Source organism: Ovis canadensis, chromosome 3 (assembly GCF_042477335.2).
Source record: "Ovis canadensis isolate MfBH-ARS-UI-01 breed Bighorn chromosome 3, ARS-UI_OviCan_v2, whole genome shotgun sequence".
Lineage (NCBI taxonomy): Eukaryota > Metazoa > Chordata > Mammalia > Artiodactyla > Bovidae > Ovis > Ovis canadensis.
In genome coordinates this window covers 142,635,468-142,657,946 of record NC_091247.1, presented here as the reverse complement: position 1 = coordinate 142,657,946, position 22,479 = coordinate 142,635,468, and the positions used below count along the sequence as shown (strand labels likewise).

General features: G+C 51.9%; 1 protein-coding gene across 2 annotated transcripts; it reads left to right on the top strand.

Annotated features, from left to right (window-relative positions):
• Positions 1 to 18,148: 18,148 nt before the first annotated feature.
• PRPH (peripherin) lies at positions 18,149 to 21,775 on the top strand. 2 transcript variants are annotated; one of them, XM_069586399.1, is made up of 9 exons: positions 18,149 to 18,787; positions 19,154 to 19,214; positions 19,388 to 19,483; positions 19,862 to 20,029; positions 20,137 to 20,262; positions 20,353 to 20,573; positions 20,689 to 20,738; positions 20,988 to 21,067; positions 21,310 to 21,775. In XM_069586399.1, the coding sequence occupies exons 1-9, from the start codon at positions 18,246 to 18,248 to the stop codon at positions 21,373 to 21,375; spliced, it is 1,410 nt and encodes a 469-aa protein (XP_069442500.1). In that variant the 5' UTR covers positions 18,149 to 18,245; the 3' UTR covers positions 21,376 to 21,775. The 2 variants fall into 2 exon arrangements, with proteins under 2 accessions (XP_069442500.1, XP_069442501.1); XM_069586400.1 differs by having other exon boundaries at positions 18,196 to 18,787; positions 21,313 to 21,775.
• Positions 21,776 to 22,479: the final 704 nt, after the last annotated feature.

The window sequence follows — 22,479 nt, the reverse complement described above, 5'->3', positions numbered from 1 at the left end:
GCTGAATCTGTAGGTCTGAAGTGGAGTTTCAACAAACATACAGCCTTTTTTTAAAATTTATTTTTTTTTGCCCTTGTTTTTTAAGCTCAGGTTTTCTTTTTCTTTTTAACTGGAGGATAATTGCTTCACAGTATTGTGTTGGTTTCTGCCTTACATCACCATGAGTCAGCCATAGGTGCAAATATGTCCCCTCCCTCTTGAACCTCCCTCCCGCCCCCCACCCCGTGCTACCCCTCTAGGTTGTCACAGAGCACTGGGTTTGAGCTGCCTGCATCAGACAGCAAATTCCCATGGCTGTGTTACATGTGGTAATGCATGTTTCACTGCTCCTCTCAACTCATCGCTCCCAAAGCTCCCAGGTATTCTTGGTCTGCTGTGACCACATGTGGAGTAGCAAGGGGTTAGGTAACACAGCTAATAAATGGTGGAGCCATAACTCAAGTCACCAGGCTGACTGCCAGAACTCCTGCAGTCTTTATTTCATAAAGTGTTGGAATCACATGGGAAGGGCTTGGAATTGGACTGATTCTTTGTCCTTGGCCAAAATCTACAATAGCAAACTAGCACTGTGCTTTAAGAAGTCACTGCTTGGAGAAAGGAGAGCAGGCTGAGACACAAAGTATGGTAGTCTCAGGTTGTTATGGTATTGGTCCTTGACCCAGTGTATGTTGCGGGGAATATTTGAAGTAGGGGAATAATAAGGAAAATTGTGGTGTGATCACTCGTCTAGAACCAGACATCTTGGAATGTGAAGTCAAGTGGGTTTTAGAAAGCATCATTATGAACAAAGCTAGAGAAGGTGATGAAATTCCAGTTGAGCTATTTCAAATCCTGAAAGATGCTGTCAAAGTGCTGCACTCAATATGCCAGCAAATTTGGAAAACTCAGCAATGGCCACAGGACTGGAAAAGGTCAGTTTTCATTCTAATCCCAAAGAAAGGCAATGCCAAAGAATGCTCAAACTACTGCACAACTGCACTCATCTCACACGCTAGTAAAGTAATGCTTAAAACTCTCCATGCCAGGCTTCAGCAATACATGAACTGTGAACTTCCTGATGTTCAACATGGTTTTAGAAAAGGCAGAGGAACCAGAGATCAAATTGCAAACATCCGCTGGATCATTGAAAAAGCAAGAGAGTTCCAAAAAACATCTCTTTCTGCTTTCTTGACTATGCCAAAGCCTTTGACTGTGTGGATCACAATAAACTGTGGAAAATTCTTAAAGAGATGGGAATACCAGACCACCTGACCTGCCTCTTGAGAAATCTGTATGCAGGCCAGGAAGCAACAGTTAGAACTGGACATGGAACAACAGACTGGTTCCAAATAGGAAAAGGAGTACGTCAAGGCTGTATATTGTCACCCTGCTTGTTTAACTTATATGCAGCATACATCATGAGAAATGCTGGGCTGGAAGAAACAGCTGGAATCAAGATTGCTGGGAGAAATACCAATCACCGTAGATATGCAGATGACACCACCCTTATGGCAGAAAGTAAAGAGAAACTCAAAAGCCTCCTGATGAAAGTAAAAGAGAAAAAGTTGGCTTAAAGCTCAACATTCAAAAAATGAAGATCATGGCATCCGGTCCCATCACTCCATGGGAAATAGGTGGGGACACAGTGTCAGACTTTATTTTTTTGGGCTCCAAAATCACTGCAGATGGTGATTGCAGCCATGAAATTAAAAGACACTCCTTGGAAGAAAAGTTATGACCAACCTAGATAACATATTCAAAAGCAGAGACATTACTTTGCTGACTAAGGTCCGTCTAGTCAAGGCTATGGTTTTTCCAGTGGTCATGTATGGATGTGAGAGTTGGACTGTGAAGAAAGCTGAGCACCGAAGAATTGATGCTTTTGAAGTGTGGTGTTGGAGAAGACTCTTGAGAGTTCCTTGGACTGCAAGGAGATCAACCCTGGGATTTCTTTGGAAGGAATGATGCTAAAGCTGAAACTCCAGTACTTTGGCCACCTCATGCAAAGAGTTGACTCATTGGAAAAGACTCTGATGCTGGGAGGGGTTGGGGGCAGGAGGAGAAGGGGACAACAGAGGATGAGATGGCTAGATGGCATCACTGACTCGACGGACGCGAGTCTGAGTGAACTCGGGGAGTTGGTGATGGACAGGGAGGCCTGGCATGTTGAAATTCATGGGGTCACAAAGAGTCGGACACGACTGAGCAACTGAACTGAACTGATCTGATGTATGTAGAAAGGTTGAAGACCAGAGCTCCCTAACTTGGATGCTTTTCTGAGCACCTGCTGGAAGCTGTGTGGTTCTTGAGCGGGGCAGGAGGCAACTGTGAGAAGCTGAGGGTGGGGGAAGAGTTGCGGGTGGCTGGAGAGCTCGGTCCTCAGGGACCAGTGGTGTGGCCTCTGAGGATGAACTGAGCAATGAAAGGACAGCAATCATCAGAGGGCCAGGGCATGCGGAAGGGAGGAGCCAGTTTTGATGCTTAGGTCCTGGCCTGAGTGGGGAGGCCAAGCAAGTGGCAGGAGGTGAGGGTGGGTGCAGGTCTGCTCACCTTTGCTCCAGGACTGAGCTTGCTCAGTGGTGCTCAGCTTCCATCTTTCTTTTCCCACTGGTGTTTTCACCTCTTACTCATTGCTCACCTCTGCCCCCTTGCTCTTTAAGGAGAGCATTTTAAACATGCACATTCTGGGAATTCCCTGGTAGCCCAGTAGAATTGGTGCTTTCACTGCTGAGGGCCCGGGTCCAATCCCTGATTGCGAAACTAAGATTCCACAAAGCACATGGCACAGCAACCCCCTCCCTCAAATGCACATTCTGTCTTGGGGCACAGCTTCCAGCCTGAGCTCTCTCAGCTTTGTGCTTGGAAGGGCTGTCATGAGAGCAACCGTTGTCTCATGCTTTAAGGGCGATGCCCAACCCACCCCTTCCTTGAGTACAGCCAGCCACTGCTATTCAAAGTGATGGGCTAGATCCCTTCTGCAGCCTGAGCATGGGCGTCCTGGGCTGAAACGAAGCTCGGAGAGGCTGGCCACTCCAGCTGCACTCAGACCTTCCCAACCTGGGTTTTCTAACAATTGCTACAGTGGGAGCTCTGGAGGGAACAGGACATCCAGGTGAGAGAAGGAAGAGACAGATCATCAGCTTCAGCTGAGCACAGCACCCCACGACACCTGAAAGAAAGGTCCATTCTCGTAGCCTGCATGTCCCAAGCTGGAGACCCTGAGAATGGGGTTCAGGGCTTGTCTATTATCCTCCTCCTCCCTCAGCCTTCAGGAGAGCCTGGCAGCACCTGTAGAGCCTGAAGCCCTGGGGCCAGTGCACACCCCCACCCCCTGCAGCCCCCTGGCCAGGAGCAAGCCCCTCCAGTTACCTCCATAAGTCTTACAGTAGAATAATCTGCCAAGATGTAGAAGGGGCTGGAAACCTTTAAGCAGCTGCAATGGTGTGGGGGTGAAAGAAGGTGAAAGAAAAGTTTAGCTGAGAAAAACGATTCCAGTAGAACAGAGCCTGGGGAATTGGAAAAGGGCAAAGAGCTGGAGCTTGGAGAGGGATCTGTCCTTGCAGTGATGATCTCCCCCACCCCTGTGCTGGCGAGAGAGTGAACAGAAGTTAGCCTGCAGCAAGAACAAATATACCCCAAGGTCTGTCACTGCTTTGTGGCTGACAATCATCCCATCTGCCCTTGAGCACAAATGGAAAGTCTGCACTCAGAACTGCTGCCAGGGCTGAGGCCACGGGGCTTGATGGGGATAGATGGAAAAAGCCTAAGAGGGTGCAGCCCCAAAATTGGCTGGCACCCCAGACTCTGGGCGTCCCTGATAGCTCAGTCAGTAAAGAATCTGCCTGCAATGCAGGAGACCGTAGTTCTATCCCTGGGTCGGGAAGAGATCCTGGAGAAGGAAATGGCAACCCACTCCAGTATTCTTGCCTGGAAAATCTCATGGATGGCGGAACCTGGTAGGCTACAGTCCATGGGGTCGCAAAGAGTCGGACACGACTGAGCGACTTCACTTCTACAGAGACTGAACCCTATGCTGCTGTAGCTGCGTCCTTCAACAACCCCTGAAGGAGTTCAGGGTGGAGGGAGGCACTCTGCTCCAGGGAATCTGGTGGGACAGGTCTTTAGTAGTTCAACGTTTTTAGGAACAGATTTTATGATCTCAGTCCTTGCATCTCATATCTAGAGAAGCATTAAATCCCTTCATGATGACATCAGATCCTCAGAACTAACAAAAAGCCTTTTGTCAAAGGAGTGCTTCATGTTATTGAACTGCCACTTCACCAAAGCCTTATATATTGTCTTTCTCCCACTGCCAGTTTGGAGCAGGCTCTCAGAGTTATCTGAGATGCTGCCTCCCGAGCTGCAGTCCTCATTTTGCCCCAAATAAAATTTCACTCACAACTCTCAAGTTGTACATCTTTTTTTAGTCACCACTTGCCTGGAATGTCCCATGGATAGAAGAGCCTGGTGGGCTGCAGTCCACGGTGTCACAAGAGCCAGACTTAGTGACTAAACCACCTCTAGACCCTGCGTGTGGGCTCAGTTACTTCAGGTCCGACTCTCTGCGACCCCATGGACTGCAGCCTGTGAGGCTCCTCTGTCCATGGGACTTTCCAGGCAAGAATACTAGAATGGGTTGCCATGCCCTCCTCCAGGGCATCTTCCCAACCCAGGGATCAAACCCACCGCGCAGCTAGTATGCTGCTCTCACCTGACCTGACTGAGGGAGCAGTCTGCTTCCAGCCCATGGAGGCTGCCCACCCTGGGGGGCGGCCCGTGGACACCCCGGCAGAGCTGCGATTCGAGTTCGGGTGAGGAGGAGAGAGAAACTGGGAGGACCAGCGATGCTGGCCAGTGTGCCGGTTGTCCTGTTTGGGAAGCAACTGGCAGGTGTCTCTGCACTAGTGGAAATCTGTCAAACAGGCCCCTTTCAGGCCAGAGGTGGCCAGGTGGGGTTAAGCTCAGAGAGAGTGTGTCTTCAGGCCTCTAGGTGCGTGGAGGCCCCGCCTGGGGTTGTGGGAGAAGGGGGAAGCTCTGTCAGGGTAGGGGGAACGCCTTTCCTTTCTTGGGTGTTTCATGATCTTCACACCTGTGAGGAGGGGATGTGCTCACACCCATTTCCACAGCTGAGGAAATCTAACCTTAGAGAGATTAAGCATGTAAATTAAGGCTACAGAGCAAAGAGCCAAAAGAACTCTGACTCCAAAGCAGTACTCCACTCTGCCCAGCAGCCCCGGGGAGGTGGTCACTATGCCTGGCAGTCTTTCCAGTTCCCTGGGAGGAGGCTAGCCCTCCTGTGGAGTGCTGGGTGGAGCCAGGGTTGGAGAACAGAGATCTCAGCTTGCTGTTGTCAGGAGCCTCATTCCTGGGACCGGGTGACCCAGAGGAGCAAAGTCAGCTGCCTCTCACTATCCAGGCTATAGCTTCCTGAGTGAGGCGGCCTTTTTCAAGTCTTCTTCTGAACTCAGTGAATCAGCTCTCAGATCATACAGACACAGAGTCGGTCCTTGGAGGGTAGCTGCTGTCGCCTGGCTGGACTTGTGCTGACAGGACGCCAGCCACCACACAGACAGGACAGCTCTCACCTGGAGCACTGCCCCCCTGAGCACCAGGGCAGGGTGGTCAGCTCCTGCCAGCCAAGGCCACACAGTGAAGTTGGCAGAGATGACCCAGGCAGATGGCTCCCGGAGCCCACTGCCAGAGTTCCTGTCTGGGAGGCCCAGGGCAGAAGAAGACGAAGGGAAAATACACCCAGTGCGTCAATGTGGGGAAGGTTCCCATTTCCAGCCCCGTGGAGAAAGTCCCCTTGGCTGACATCTCATTAGCCTGTCACTGCCCCATTCATTCCTCTGAGTTTGTCAGCCCTGAGCAGGTTCTGGAAAATGGTTATTTCCTCCTCTAACGCTCCCTCTGACTGCAGCAGGAGAGAACTGTTCAGCAGCGAGGAGTCTTACAGAACTAGAGATGTGTCTTTGGTAGTCATAATATGGAAAATGCTTTTGAACACTTGCCTCACCACCAGATGACTTCTTTCTCTCTCTCTTATTAAAATGAGAACAGAATATCAAGCATTCCTAATTACATGAGAATTTTATCTACGTTCACAAATTAGTTTAACTCATTGGGAAGGTGAGCATAAATACACAATCTCTTTGCTGTCACCTTTCCCCTCCTCCCACCCGGGCCAGCTCCACTCTGTTCTTATCAAATATCTCATTAAGGGAGATGTCTAGCTCAACAGTAAGCTGATACTGAAATGCCTTTGACAAAGGTAATCATGTCCAATTGTACCATTATAAAAATTATTGCAGTTTTTAAGTTTAATTCATTGTTTTCAAACTTTAAATTTTGTATTTTGTATTTGGGTATAGCCCATTTATGATGTCGTGGTAGTTTCAGGTGAACAGGGAAAGAACTCCGCCATACATATACACACATCCATTCTCTTCTCATTCATTTTTTAATTAATTTTCACTGGAGTATAGTCACTTTACAGTGCTGTGTTAGTTTCTACTGTACAGCAAAATGAATCGCCATACAAATACATATATCGCCTCCCTTTTGGACTTCCTTCCCATTCAAGTCACCATAGTGCATTAAGTAGAGTTCCCTGTGCTCCACAATATGTTCTCGTTAGTTATCCATTTTATGCATGCGTACTAAGTCGCTTCAGTCATGCCCAACTCTTTGCAACACTATGAACTGTAGTCCACTCACCAGGCTCCTCTGTCCATGGGATTCTCCAGGCCAGAATGCTGGAGTGGGTTACCATGCCCTCCTCCAAGGGATCTTCCCAACCCAGGGATCAAACCCATGTCTCTTAGGTCTCCTGCATTGGCAGGCGGGTTCTTCACCACAGCACCACTTGGAAAGCCGTCTCTTTTATACATGGCATCAATAGTGTGTATATGTCAATCTCAATTTCCCAATTCCTCCCACCACCACCACCACTCCCACTCATTATTTTTAAAGAGCCTATTTGGTTCAAGTCCTTATTCTAGGTTCTACAGGGAATATATTTAGCTTTATTGTCCCCCTCAGTTGTTAGAGATAGATCACAAAGGCACAATCCTAATTTGAGGCAGAACAGACCACATGTCAGAAGAGGAAGGCACATGTGGCAGCCACCATGGCGTGTCTACCGCCAAGCCATTCCTGGCTGGTAGTTTTTATCTGTCAACATAACCTCTGGGCCTCTCCAGCACCAGGGTGACTCCTAGTCTAAGCTGATCGAGGTCACTAAGTTCCGTCGCCAGGGTCTGGTTAAGGAAGCAGCAGATGATGCAGTTATGCAGATGAGAGGTGGGATAAAGTTGGCGGGTTGGGGGTTGGTGGGAAGATGTTCTTGGAAGAATTTCCGTGCTCTTGAAAAAAGGAACGCTGGGAAACAATTTTCTTTTTTTGAAACTTTAACATTATTTTGTGAGCACATAACACTTGAAGTTGCTGCAGTTATCTTGTGACCACGAGGGAACTGACATTGTTGTAGCCACACATTCTGGGAAACAAACTCACTCAGAAGCACAGTGCAGATAGTGGAGTGCAGTTTATTACACTGGCGGGCCCAAGGCAGAGTCTCCTCTTAGCCAAGGACCCCCACCAGTTTTTGTGAAAACCTTATATACCTTAAGTGTCTGTGCCCAAACCCACCTCCTCAAATTCCCTGAAACTAGTCTGAACAAAGGAAAAGAAAGATACAATCAAAGTTAACCGGTGATTAATACGCCTTAAGCCTAGGCAGTTAACAGTGGACAATTATCAATAGGCCTGTGGCATAATAGAATTTATGATTCTATTGGGTTACACAGATAATTAGGGTATTCTTTTAGGCAACAGAGAGTCTAGGTAAGAGCCCTGGGGCTCTTCCATCCAGGGGGCCTGTTTTTCCAGTTGGTATGTCGTTTCCATAGATACTGGGCATAGAGCTCAAAGTCCGCAGTCCAGCCTGAGATGGAGTCCTGCTTTCAAGAGGGAGCCTGTTCTGTCTGTTTCCTCCTTCAACATGAGGACAAAAGTGAACATTCCAAGCCTAACAGAACAGAAAGATGTAAAGACCCTGGGTCCTTGATGGGATGCTGAGAGCCTCAATTGATGAGTCCTGAAACTTCTCTCCACAGTGCATTTTTCATTACGTGAGATGCTAAACCTTTTATTGTTTGGGGGCATTTTGAGTTGGGTCTTCATTACTTCCTGTCAAAAGTATCAATGTTCTAATATAAAAGCCTTATGCAATAGTTCATGGAAACTTTTAGCAAGATAATAATAAAAAATATTAAGACTTAAAAAAAATTGTGTAATCCCCTTGGGACTTCCCTGGTGGGCCAGTGGCTAAGATTCTGTGCTCCCAATGCAGGGGCCCTGGGTTTGATCCCTGGTCAGGGAACTAGATGCCACATGCTCCAACCAAGAGTGTGCATGCCACAGCTGAAAAGATCCCGCGCGCCGTAACCAAGACTCAGCGCAGCCAAACAAAGAAGCATTAATAAAATAAAATGGGACACTCCCCTTCGCAGCGCAAGCACTGGCCTGGGAGAGTAAAGCCTCCATGCCTCCCTTCCTTAGCTTGGTTTTTGCCTGTAATGCCTGGTCAACCAAACTGATCTTCTGCTTCTTTTCAGCCTTCCCAGGAGTTCTAGGTGAACTTAAGCTGTAAATTGAAAGCACACAGAGAATATCTGCAGGCCTGAGAAAACCTCCTTCTCTTTTACTTGCTGCAGGGAATGGAGACATAGCCTGGTCTGCGGAGATCAGGTAGAAGATCTTCTGATACAGAAGAGCAAGGAGGCCCTCTGGAAGGAGCGTCTCCCTCCAGGAAGCCCAGCCACAAGGAGCCAGGGCAGTCCTAAATCTTCCAGGGCCTGAGGCACTTTGAGCTGCCCTTTGAGAGAAGGGGGTGGTAGCTGGGGACTCTTAGCACAAGAACCAGGCCAGACTCTAGGGGCTCCAGGGTGTGAATAGGGGTCACTTGACCAGTTGTTTCCTTGTGTTGGGGGGCCCTCGGGTCCTCTCAGGCTTTCTCTGGCCCACTTGGTTTCTTCTGCTCTCCCTTCCTGCTCCCTCTCTACCCCACCCTCATCTTCTCTCTCCACTTCCATTTCTCCCTCCCCTCCCCCTTCCCCATCTCATTTCCTCCATCACCTCCCTTCCCTCTGCTCAGGCGTCAGCACAGTAGTGTGCAGTGGAAAGAACTCGCCTGGAGACTGAGACAGCATCTAACAGAGGCTGACGGTCAGCCCTCAACAGCTGGGAGACCCACAGGCTCGGAAAGCTCGGGCCCAGCCAGACTCAGCCGTCAGCTGAGCACCTGCGTGGCCTGCAGACAGAGGGCAGGCAGGGCAGTTTGTAGGGCATCAAACGCTTTGAACTTGTCTGTTCAGCTGCCACCTGGCCTCTCCCTGCAGGAGGCGGGGGACGTGGACAGCAGAGAGTCATGATTGCAGAAAAGAGTCTCCTGGTGGCTGGCCTGAGGGGCAGGAGCCCTGTGCTGGCCCATCTCATGCACATGCATGTGCTCACGAAATTCTTATCAGACACAATCTCTTATAAGAGAGCTGCAGAATCAAGTGGAGACCAGGATGAGAAGCCCGGCTTCTATTCTGATAAGCGGTGTGACTAACTCTGCAGCCGCTCCTTCCCAGCCACACTTACTCAGGAGCCAGAGTCACTGCCTTGTACTGAAACGACATCGAGGACAACAGAACTGACTCTCTAGAAAGAAGGTTGTGGACATCATGGCACTTCACCCCTGAACACTCCTGCAGGCACCTCCTAAGAGCTAGAACATTCTCTTACCAACCAATTCCTGTCTTCACATCTAAAAACAGGAGTAGTCAGTCATTCCATAGCATATAATCTACCCAAATTTTTCCAGCAGCATTTTTCTTCTTCAAATCCAGGATCCAATTTAAGTTTGAACAGTGAGTTTAGCTGTTATATCTCTTAGTTTCTTGTCTAGAACAATCTCCTACTATAGTGGGCTGAGTGGTGCCCCTCCTCCTCCAAATAAGATATGTCCACATCCCAGAACCAGTGACTATGACCTTGGGAGAAGGGTTCTTTACCAGATCAGCTGGGCTTCCCAGGCAGCTCAGTGGTAAAGAATCCATCTGCCTGCCAATGCAGGAGACACAAGAGATGCAAGTTTGATCCCTGGGTTGGGAAGATCCCCTGGAGGAGGAAATGGCAACCCAGTCCAGTATTCTTGCCTGGGAAATCCCATGGACATAGGAGCCTGGTGGGCCACAGTCCGTGGGGTCACAGAGTCAGACATGACTAAGTACACGCATGAGGAATGAAACAAGATTAGTTAAGGAGCGTGAGATCATTCTGGGTTAACTAGGTCCCCAAATTCAGTGACACATGTCTTTATAGGAAGGAGCGGAAGACACAGACTCAGAGGAGGAAAGGCCACGTGAAGGCAGAGGCAGAGATCAGATCTCTCAGCTGCAGCCAAGGAGCGCCTGGAGCCACTGGAGGCTGGAAGAGTCACGGAAGGGTTCTCCCCTAGGGCCTTTGGGAATAAATCTTACCAACATCTTGATTTCCAATCTCCAGAATGGTCAAAGAATCAATTTTTATAGTTTAAAACCACCACATTTGTGGTAATTTCTTATGACATCTTTAGAAAACTCATACACTCACTTTTCTTGGAATCATCTTATAGAATGTCCTAAATCTGAAATTGTCTTCAGATTGACCTTTTAAAATCATAAACCTGATCAAATCATTTGCCTGCTTAAAACCCTCCAATGTCTTTTCACTGCATTTAAAGGAAGCTAGAGGGGAGAAGGAAATGGAAACCCACTTCAATACTCCTGCCTGGAGAACCCCTTGGACAGAGGAGCCTGGTGGGCTCCACTGGGTTGCAGAGTCGGACACGACAGAGCAACTCACACACACACACACACACACAAAACTGAAGAGATACTTGATGGTGCAAGGGTACACTTTATCTACTCTCCCATCTGCAGGAAGCAGGATGGGGCAGGCAGCACCTGGGAGGCAGGATGGCTTGACTGCCCCCCCAATCCCTCCTGGAAGTCTTGGGGCCTCAGTGCCTGCAACAGCTGGCCTTGAGCAAATAAAAGACTAAGTTGTTTACTGTAAAATAATAATAATAATAAAGTAAGCTAGAGAGGGAGGGAAATGGCAACCCACTCCAGTATTCTTACCTGGAAAATTCCATGGTCAGAGGAGCCTGGCTGGCTACAGTTCATGGGGTCGCAAAAGAGTTGGAGATGACTGAACGACTAAGCAACAAAAACAACAAAGATTGGTCTCTATGCACATATGTAAGAGAAATTTTCACCCTTAACATTAACAAACTACTAAATGTAAAATATTAGATAACCGAAAAGGACCACTCTAAAGCACAGGGAACTTTATATTCTATAATAATCTAAATGGGAAAATAATTTGAAAAGGAATAGATAAATGTTTATGTATAACTGAATCACTGCTGTACACCTTAAACTAACACAACATTGTAAATCAACTACACTCCAATATAAAATGAAAATCAAGTTAAAAAAAACAAAGAAACAAAAAGGGTAAGCTGGAGGGACTTCCTGGTTAAGAATCTACCTTCCAACGCACGGGACACAGGTTTCGATTCCTGGTCATGGAATTAAGATCCTACATGCTATGGGGCAACTAATCTCTGACTCCACAACTACTGAGCCCATGTGCTCTAAAACCCGAGCACCAAACTAGAGAAGTCCTGGCCACAGTAAAGACACAGTGCAGCTGAAACAAACAAACAAAATAAGCTGTAAACTTTCCCCCCTTATTTAAAAAGCCCAAAGTGGTCTGACTCCTCCTCACTCTTAACTCACCTTCCTTTTTCTCCTCCTCACCCATCTCACTCCAGCCTCACCTTTCTGCAGTTCCTCAGACATGCCAAGTTCATCCCAGACTTATCCTTCCCCAAGTGGCAACCCAATACAATTTTTCATCTTTGAATCCTGGGTCAGGGGAAAACAATTATGAAGGGCATTACTGGGATCTTTGTGGGGAGGGCAGCTATGACTATGGACCATATATTCGATGATATTGTATCAATGTGAAATTTCTTGGGTGGGTTAATAGTATCATGGGTGTGTAGGAAAATATTCTTATGAGATGCATGCTGAAGTATGTAGGGGTGAAATATAATGTCTGGAACTTACTTTCAAAGGGATTATGGGGAAATATTAACAATTGGTAATTGTTATAACCTGGAAAAGAGTATTGCGTGCCCATTCATGTCTGACTCTTTGCGATTCCCAATGGACTGCAGCCCGCCAGGCTCCTCTGTCCTTGGAATTTCCCAGGCAAGAATACCAGAGTGGGTTGCCATTTCCGACTCTAGGGGATCTTCCTGACCCAGAGATCGAACCTGAGTCTCCCGCATCTCCTGCATTGGCAGGCGGATTCTTTGCCACTGTGTCACTTTGGAAACCCTTAGTATCCTGTGGCCATAAGCTGCTCTCCTGTTCTCCAGTTGACAGGCAGCTGGTTGGAAGGTTCAGGCAGGTGGATGGAGAAGCAGTTTTACCATGCGGGCAGGCCTGGAGATAATGAACGGAGTGGAGGATGGTGGCGGGTGGGGAGTTGAGGACTGACTGCCTCCTTCCCTGGCTTTTGGCTTCTGGGGATGCAAAAGAGATTTCTAGAGCCCAGGGGAAGAATGAAATCAGGGCTCAGGACGTGCTATTTTAACTTACACACTCTTCAATAACTCTCATCTTTAAGAAGGAGGTGATAAATAGTTTTGGAGCATCCTCCAAATTTCAATGTTCCTCAGCTTTGAGTGTTAAACTCAATAAACCTGGGTGGTTCAGACTGCAGACATGTCATTCTAGCATCTGGCCAGAAGATGGCAGCAACACACCTCTTTATTTTCCAGACTCCACAACCATGGGAAAAATTTTTTTCAGGTGCCTCTGGGTTTCCTTCAGTTGAACCAACAGTTGTTTCACTTAGATCCTGTACTAGACACTAGGGACCCGAAAGTGAATGAGATTTGATTGCTGCACTCAAATATTGTATTGTCAGGGAGCAGGAGAGTCAGACATATAAACAGATTACTAGTTTACTATTTGTAGCTGTGTGACCTTGGGCACGATGCTTAACCTCTCCATGCTTCAATTTCCTCAACTGTAAAATGGGAATAGTGTCAATAATTATGTCACAGCATTATTGTGAGGATTAAAAGTGATAATGTGTAAAATGCTTAGCATAGTGCTTCAGTTCAGCTCAGTTCAGTCACTCAGTCGTGTCCGACTCTTTGTGACCCCATGCATCGCAGCACGCCAGGCCTCCCTGTCCAACACCAACTCCGAGTCAGTGATGCCATCCAGCCATCTCATCCTCTGTCGTCCTCTTCTCCTCCTGCCCCCAATCCCTCCCAGCATCAAAGGCTTTTCCAATGAGTCAACTCTTCGCATGAGGTGGCCAAAGTACTGGAGTTTCAGCTTTAGCAACATTCCTTCCCAGGAAATCCCAGGGCTGATCTCCTTGAGAATGGACTGGTTGGATCTCCTTGCAGTCCAAGGGACTCTCAAGAGTCTTCTCCCACACAATTCAAAAGCATCAATTCTTCATAGGAAATGAATTGTGGGCTTGAGAAGACTTGAGAGTCCTTGGACAGCAAGATCAAACCAGTCAATCCCCAAAGAAATCAACCCTGAGTATTCACTGGAAAGACTGATGCTGAAGCTGAAGCGCCAATACTTTGGCCACCTGATGCGAAGAGCCGACTCGTTGGAAATTATTCTGGGGCTGGGAAAGACTGAGGGCAGGAGAAGAAGGGATTGGCAGAGGATGAGATAGTTGGATGGGGTCACTGACAATGAACATGAGTTTGAGCAGATTCCAGGAGATAGTGAAGGACAGGGAAGCCTGGCATGCTGCAGTCCATGGGGTCACAGAGTCAGACACGACTTAGCGGCTGAACCACAATAGCGAGAGAAGTGATGAGATGGAAAAGATACCCAGGGTGCTCCCTGATTGGGAGGAGCAGAGCTCCAAAATGGAGATCATGGGGAAAGGACTCCACTTTGGTGGAGCCACTCTGTCAATGGGGATCCTGAAGCTGGACCAGCCTGGGAGAGCCCACCTGGAATGGAGCTAGACTCCTCCTGGCTGGGGCTCATCTTGCTCCTGCATGCTCAGAACACACAATACCAGCAGACCCTGAACAACCAGGACATGTCTTCCTGGAGAGGGAGCCATAATCAGCTCACTGTACAACCTCAGACCGGCAGTTCTGTCCCTCTGAAGCTCAGTTCTGTACAACCTCAGACCAGCAATTCTGTCCCTCTGGGCCTCAGTTCCTACCTAAGTGATGGGATGGGTATCATAGGAACCGAAGGATGGTGCCGAGTTCCACATGTGGGACACTGTGGAGAGTCGGCTGTATAGTCGGCCAATTCAGGGACACTAGGGCTTTGCATCTAGGGATGTAAAGATGAAGAAAGCAGGAAGGCAAGGAGATCTGGGGGAGGACACTGAAATTTCCCAGGATGTGGAATGCAGGTTGAGCCAATCCTAGACCTTGAGGGGCAGGGAGACCCCAGTTGACACTTAGATACAACTAATGAGGGTTGTGTCACTGTTTCTGTATGTCTGTTTGCTCTCTGTCACGTAGGAGGGGAAAAGGCATTCAACAATGTTGAGCACCTACTATGAGCCTCACAACATGTTAATTGCTTCATGCACAATACCTCAATTAGATCTCATGACACCTCTGCGAGAAAGGTATCATCATTCCTGTTTACAGATGAAAACAGAAGCTCAGAGAAGACATATAACTTGCCCAGGGTCACACAGCTAGTAAGTGCCCGGTCTGGTGACCTGATCTCTTCTTCCATGACCTTTCCCTCCATTCCACCTTAGCCTTAGCTGCCCACTCCCTTAGAAACACCCTGAGAATCTTATCCATAAACGTCCCAGCTCCAGAATCTCGAATTCATGCATCCTGCTCTCTGAAAACAGCATCCTACCCTCTCAGTGCCTCTTTCGACCCCTTTATGCTGTGACTGTTCTTTGGTCTCGCCTGAAAGTCCAGCTGTGGACCTCTTTACTCTCCTAAAACCCTGCCTTCTCTTGCCTACACACCCTTCCTCATCCAGCTCTGAGACCATGGCCGGTCATTTAGCAGCTATCTTGCCAGTAACCTAAACTTCATTGCATACCTGCCTTGCAAACCTGTGAATACATCCAGTTGTCTGTTCTGAGTCTTCACCAGAGCAGCCAAGGACAGCAGAAGGAGGAGGGTTATTAATAACACTGGCTAATTCTTATACAGCATGTATTACGTGCCAAGCACTAAGTGCCTCACATACTGGAATCCATTTACTTTTCCAACACTAGGGGGTTAAGGTACCATTATTATCATCCCCACTGATGGATAAAGAAAATGGGGTGAACAGAGGTTAAATCACTCAAGCAAACTCAAAGCATACAGCTAATTAGGTTGAGGAGCCGAGATCAAACCCATGCAGCCAGTCTGTCCAGTGCCCGTGTCTTAATCAGTGCGTATTTGCCCAGGGCACTGAGGTTACCCTTTCCTCCTTCCATCAGCCGGGAGGTACTGGGCTCCTGCCACCCTGTCGCCAAGCCACTGCTCTTAGTGGGGACAATCCAAAGGAAGTCCAGATCCTTCCTCACTGTATCTGGGGGCTGAGAATATCCCTCTAGAGATTTGTAATAGTAGTACTGGTAGTAGTAAAATTAGCTTAAAATTTCAGCCTTTATTATATGCGTCTTAAGTATTTTACATGTATTTCTGTAACCCTCCCAACAACACAGGTGGAAGCCACAATTATCCCCCTTTGGCTGGAGCTCATGAGAGGACTTTACGATAATAAGCCTGTATTTGTACAGCAGAGTGTTGGAATCAGATGGGAAGCGTGGCGGCTGGACTAGGACCCTGGTTCTTGGCCGTGACACTTTCCTTTCTTCTGCCCCCAGACCTCCCAGGCCCCACTCTTTCTGAGTGTGGGGGAGTAGTCTTCTTCGAGTTGCCAGTAGGCCTGGTTCCCAAACCCAGGTCAGACCCTGGCCTAACAGCTCCCAGGCTCTGCCGAGGTGGCTCTGCTTCCCTCTACTCTGAGGCTTCTGTCTGGGTGGTGAACTGGGAGCTGAAGCAAGGGAGGGGATGGGAACCCCACCGATAACTCCTCAGGCCAGCCCCCCGAATCTGCCAGCAGTTCCCTACAGAGGTAAAGCCTGAGCTGGTCCTCCCCAGGACCTACCCCTCTGCAAGAAGCACCAGCTCAGACTCCCAGTCCGCTCCGAGGACAGCAGACAGGGGCGGGGCAGGGCCTAGAATGGAGTGGATGGGGCTGCAATGGCAGCTGGGGGTCAGAGCTCAGGGCTGCAGCAGAAAGCACCACGGCTTCCCCAGCTTCCCCGTCCCCTCCTCAGTCTTATCAGGCCCCCCAGCCCTAGCCCAAGCAGGACCCTCCCCCTCCCCACTTTCAAGACCAGCCCTGGTTCATCCATCCCATCCACTCTCTCCCATCCTCCCTCTTCCCATTCCCCTGGCAACCAAACCAGACTCATCAAGGAGAAGGACCTGGCAGCTGTGCAGGGAGAGACTAATAGCCCGGAAGGAAGGAGGGGCCTGGAGAGGAACAGAGGCGGCAGGGATGTGAGCCGGAGGGCGTTGGCCCATCTAGGAGGCCATACAAAGGCGGGAGGCTCCTCTGCCCTGCAGTGCAGAGGAGATGGCCAGCCAGGTAGCCGCCCTCCTTGTCGAGAGATCCAGCCCGGAGTCCCAGACCTGATTCCCCAGACGCCCAGCTCTTGTCCTCCGGGCCAGTCTTACGCAGACCTGTCCTTACTGGAGAGCCCTGGAGTCCCCGGCGGCAGCAGCCCCATAGCTCCTGGCAAGCCCAACAGGCCTCAGCACCCGGCTCCTGCAGACCGCCCACGCTGCCTCTGTCCACTCCTGAGCAGCCTGTGCCTGCGTTCTGGAAGCCATTTGACATGGAAAGGCCAGACATCAGCCTCCCCACTAACTGTGCAGTGGGGAAGGGTATGAAGGGACGCGTGGTTGTGTGTGTCTCGCGTGTGCACATAAGTATACGGTGCTATTTTGCTTCTGCATCTGTTTGTGTGCCCAGGCGTGCAGCTCTGTTCTGGGCCTTTTTCCCCTCATCCCTGAACCGCTGGGGATGGGTACCTTCTCTTTCCTCTTCTCTACTCATCCAGCCCCGCCCATTGCTGGGTACCTGCAGCTCCTCAGTACTGGAAATGGTCCATCTCTCAGGCTTGGCAGCAGATGCCGCCCCTCAGCCCCCTCCCCTTCCTACCTCAGGAATGGCCCTGGTTCCCGTAAGGCCGTGACTGAGCAGCGGTTGGCTGGGGGAAGGGAGAAGCCAGGAAAGACAGGCAGCATACACTGGCTCACTGAGCTCGGCCTCCGGCAGGGCACAGATGTCTGGAGTGGGACCCAGAGCTGGGACCCTCCGCCCCCTCTGATGTGCCCACCTTGTTGGGGCCTGGGGTGGATTTGGGATCTGTGTCTTTAAGGGTGAGGCATCAGCAGGCAACCCCCTGGCCAAGTGTCCAGGGGAGGGGGAGGGGAAGAAGCCAGTCCATTAGCGGCAGAGCTGGCGCCAGGCAGCAACCCTGCCCAGAGCCCTGGGGATTACAGAGAGACCAGCCCGCCCTCACCCACCTCGGCTGCCTCTGCGCTCCTGTCCCCCAGATCGCCCTGGGTGTGGTGAGCCACAGCAGTTGAAAGTGGAACCTAGCCTTCAGGGGACATGTGGAGTCACAGACTCTGGGGCCTAAGCCAGGCCGATTCTCCATCACCTGGGCCACCTCCTCCCTACTCCTGTGAAGCCTGCCCCTTAACCTCCAGTCCTCCTATCCCTCCACCGTGACCAGCTCTTTCCGCCAGGGACCCCCAGTTCAAGTCAGGCCCTCCCATCCTAGGCTCTAGCTCTGGATGCTTGCTAGAAGTCACTGACCCTCACCTCCCTGCCTGTCTGTGGCCTGTGGTCGCCATCCCTGCTCCCTTCCCCGCCAGCAACAGGGGGAATCAAGTGGGCCAGGCGCCAGCACCAGGGAGCGAGGGTGCGGCACTCCCGCTGCTCCGCAGGGGTGGGGCGTCCCCCTCCCCACATAGCCCCACCGTCAGGCCAGTGGGAGGAGCAGCCCAGGCCCCCCCGCCCCGAACCCGCAGGCCTATAAATCCGCCTCACAGCGGTCTGCGGCTCCTTCCTCGCGCCCCGACCAGCTCTGCCGGCGTTGACTGCCCATCCTCGGCCACCATGAGCCACCCGTCGGGCCTCCGGTCCAGCGTCAGTTCCACCTCCTACCGCCGCACCTTCGGGCCACCGCCCTCACTGTCCCCGGGGGCCTTCTCCTATTCGTCCAGCTCCCGCTTCTCGAGCAGCCGCCTGCTGGGCTCGGCGTCCCCCGGCTCCTCCGTGCGCCTGGGCAGCTTCCGCGGTCCCCGGGCGGGCACGGGCGCCCTCCTGCGCCTGCCCTCGGAGCGCCTCGACTTCTCCATGGCCGAGGCGCTCAACCAGGAGTTCCTGGCCACGCGCAGCAACGAGAAGCAGGAGCTGCAGGAGCTCAACGACCGCTTCGCCAACTTCATCGAGAAGGTGCGCTTCCTGGAGCAGCAGAACGCGGCCCTGCGCGGGGAGCTGAACCAGGCCCGGGGCCAGGAGCCGGCGCGCGCCGACCAGCTGTGCCAGCAGGAGCTGCGAGAGCTGCGGAGGGAGCTGGAGCTGCTGGGCCGGGAGCGCGACCGGGTGCAGGTGGAGCGCGACGGGCTGGCGGAGGACCTGGCAGCGCTCAAGCAGAGGTCAGAGGGCAGGGCCAGGGCGGGGCGGCGACCGTCGAGGCTGCCGCCGGGAGGGAGGAGCCGCCCCTCGCCTGTCCTCCTGGGCGTGTGCCGGCAGCACCCTCGTCGGCGGGCACTCCCCCCCCACCACCACTTTGCTGAGTCTCAGGGGAGGTGAGGGAGGGGGAGTTACTCTGTCTCCCCTGTGTACAAAGGGGCCCCACCCCAGCTTCCAGCCGTTTACAGAGAAAATGGGGCAAGTCCATCAGGCAGCCTGAAGACCCCTTCCTAGAGGCTGCAGTAGCAGCTCTGACCCAGATCCTGGGGGTCGCGGTCTGCAGGCTGGGCGGTGACCCCGGAGCTCAGTTTCTGCACTCTTCCCACCAGGTTGGAGGAAGAGACTCGCAAGAGGGAGGATGCGGAGCACAACCTCGTGCTTTTCCGTAAGGTGAGCTCGGTCTCCCCATCCCCACCCCTACCCACCGCCTGCATATCCAGGGTGGCATCTGTGGGCAAAGGGAGGCGACCACAAGCCCCCAGAGACAGACAGGAAGGGCCAGGCTCTTCCTCGACCTAAGCAACCCGTCCCTGCTCTCGAACCCCCACTGTCACCCCCTGTAGGACGTGGACGACGCCACCCTGTCCCGCCTGGAGCTAGAGCGCAAGATTGAATCTCTGATGGATGAGATTGAGTTCCTCAAGAAGCTGCACGAGGAGGTGGGTGGACCCAGGTGTTAGGTGCGACTTCAGAGGTTGAGGGTGGTCTCTGGAGCTGGGGGACAAGCTCACGAAGAGAGTGGCGGGTGGAGCGTTGGAAGAGAAATGAGATTGAGTAGACGCGGGCCCTCCCTCCACCCCCTCTACAGGTGGTTAGACTCACACCCCTGCGCCACCTGGTGGCAAGCAGCGGGGATGCACCCCTGAAACCTCGCCGACGACAGTACCCGCGGGGCACGGGCTGTGCAGGCCTAAGCGCGCTGCGCTCCCTGGCGCCCCCTTCTGTTCATTCAAGTGTTTCTTCTCTTTTCTGCGCGCCAACTGCGTGGCCCGCGAGGGATCTGCGCGGTGAACTCGGCATCTTGCCCTGGGCGACAGGAGCTGAGAGACCTGCAGCTGAGCGTGGAGAGCCAGCAAGTGCAGCACGTCGAGGTGGAGGCGACCGTGAAGCCCGAGCTGACAGCAGCGCTGAGGGACATCCGAGCTCAGTACGAGAGCATCGCGGCGAAGAACCTGCAGGAGGCAGAAGAGTGGTACAAGTCCAAGGTGCGGGGGCACGGGGGCGAGGGGGTTGGGAGGGCCTGGAAGGGTGGGATGTTGGGGGGAAGGACCCATCTGGTCTGCTCACGCCCGAGTTGCCACCCTCGCCGCAGTACGCGGACCTGTCCGACGCCGCCAACCGGAACCACGAGGCCCTGCGCCAGGCCAAGCAGGAGATGAATGAGTCCCGACGCCAGATCCAGAGCCTGACGTGCGAGGTGGACGGGCTTCGCGGCACGGTGAGGACCAGGCTGCGCGCCCCGGCCCCGGGGGTGGAGGACGGAGGCTGTGCTCCCCCTACTGACCCCCCTCTTCACCCGCCTCCCCAGAACGAGGCGCTGCTCAGACAGCTGCGGGAGCTGGAGGAGCAGTTTGCCCTGGAGGCCGGCGGGTACCAGGCGGGCGCCGCGCGGCTTGAGGAGGAGCTACGGCAGCTCAAGGAGGAGATGGCACGACACCTGCGAGAGTACCAGGAGCTTCTCAACGTCAAGATGGCCCTGGACATCGAGATCGCCACCTACCGGAAGCTGCTGGAGGGCGAGGAGAGCCGGTGAGGGGCGGGTGGGGCGTGGTCGGGATGGGTGGGGGTGGAGGAGAGGCGGGTGGAAGGCCAGGGTCCCCCCCCAACCTCACGCTGAGTAGCTGACCACAGGTTTCGTCCCCAGGATTTCCGTGCCAGTCCATTCCTTTGCATCCTTGAGTATAAAGACGACTGGTGAGTCTTCCACGTCTGACTTCCAACCTGTCTGTCCCCTTGTCCATTTGTACCCTGACTGGACTCTTGATATGGCTCTGCTCAGGGATGGATTCTTGCCTGAGTCCTAGTCTGGCCCTACCCCTCCCAAAGAGATATTTAGCTCAGTGAAGTCGCTCAGTCGTGTCCAACTGTTTGCGACCCCAAAGAGATATGGGGCTTGGACATCCCAAGACTCCTCCCCTCAACCTCAAATCCTGCCTTTTTCAGTACCTGAGGTGGAGCCTCCCCAGGAAACCCACAGCCGGAAGATGGTTCTGATCAGGACCATTGAGACTCGGGATGGAGAGGTGAGACAGGCCACTTGAGCCCAGGACCCCATCATTTCCCTTGAGCCCCAGCCTGGTGTAAGTAATCTTCGGGCATTTGTGGGTGAGTGATTCTTGGGGTGAGAGTGAGACAGGGAGATGGAGGTGGATGTTCAGACGGGGGCCTCAACTGGTTGAGAGGGAGGGGGTACACTTTGCCACAAAGGAGCTAGAGGGAGGGTGGTGCTGGGTGGGTTGTGCCCTTCACATGCCTCACCCCCCAGCAGGTGGTGACAGAGTCTCAGAAGGAGCAGCACAGTGAGCTGGACAAGTCTCCTCAGAGCTACTGAACTGATCAGAGCTCCCTGCCCAGCCCCAGGCCTCTGAGGCCGAATCTTAACACCAGTCCAGAATTGTCTCCTCCCCTCTGCATGCGTCCAGGGGATGGCGCCAGTCACCCCGTACCTGGCTGGTGGCCAAGCCCTACCCAGCACTGTAGCTGGGCCTCTCCCTGCCTCTCCATGCCCACATAGGCATGACCCACATGTTCCCCACTTCTAGTCCTGCTAAGGGTCTCTATGGTCCCCATTTCTTGTCCTGGTAGAAGTCTGTATGTTCCCCCCCTTTCTCATTCTGCTAAGAAGCTGAGCAACCGCAGGACGAATCTATTCCTGCCACAACCCCACGGTTAGTGGGTGGGTCGGGGTCTGAGTTTCACTTTTAAACCAAATAAAACTGTTATCAAGGGAACCCTCTTCAGTGGCGATTATTTTGTAATGTATAAATATATGGAATCACTCAAGGGAACCCTCTTCAGTGGCGATTATTTTGTAATGTGTAAATATATGGAATCACTGTGTTACATACCTGAATGTAATATAATACTGTAAGTTAGTTATATTTCGGTTTTTTGAAAAATCATGGAATCGTAAAGAGAGAGAGAAAACTCCCCAGTGCGCTTGTGTTTGTGTTATGGGAGCATCCGTGCGAAGGAGGCTCAGCACTATTTTCCCCTTGCCTCAAGTAATTTCTCCTCTGACTCACTGCCTCGCGTCTATGACTCCTGTCTGCCCTCCTGATTTTCCTCCTACCTCTCTGTCCATTTCTTCTCAACCTCCATTCCCCACCCACAGCCCTGAGTGACCAAAACAGAGCCCGTCATCTTGGTCTCCGCTGCCTGCAGTCATGTTCTTCCTTACGGATTCTCCATCACAGACGAAGATGCCGCCAGGACCTCCACTGCCCAAATTACAGCTCGCCTCATTTTATACCCTTTCTTCTCTTCACATGCTCCGATTCTGCTAGTTCTGCTTCATAGCTGTTTCAAGCTTGTCTGGCTCTCCCTGTCCCCACTGCCTCTCCACTGGTCCAGGCCATTCTCAGCTCTTGCCTGGGTTACATTTTCTGCCTCAGTAGCCCTTTCCCCTGGCATGGCCCTGCCACCCACACGAACC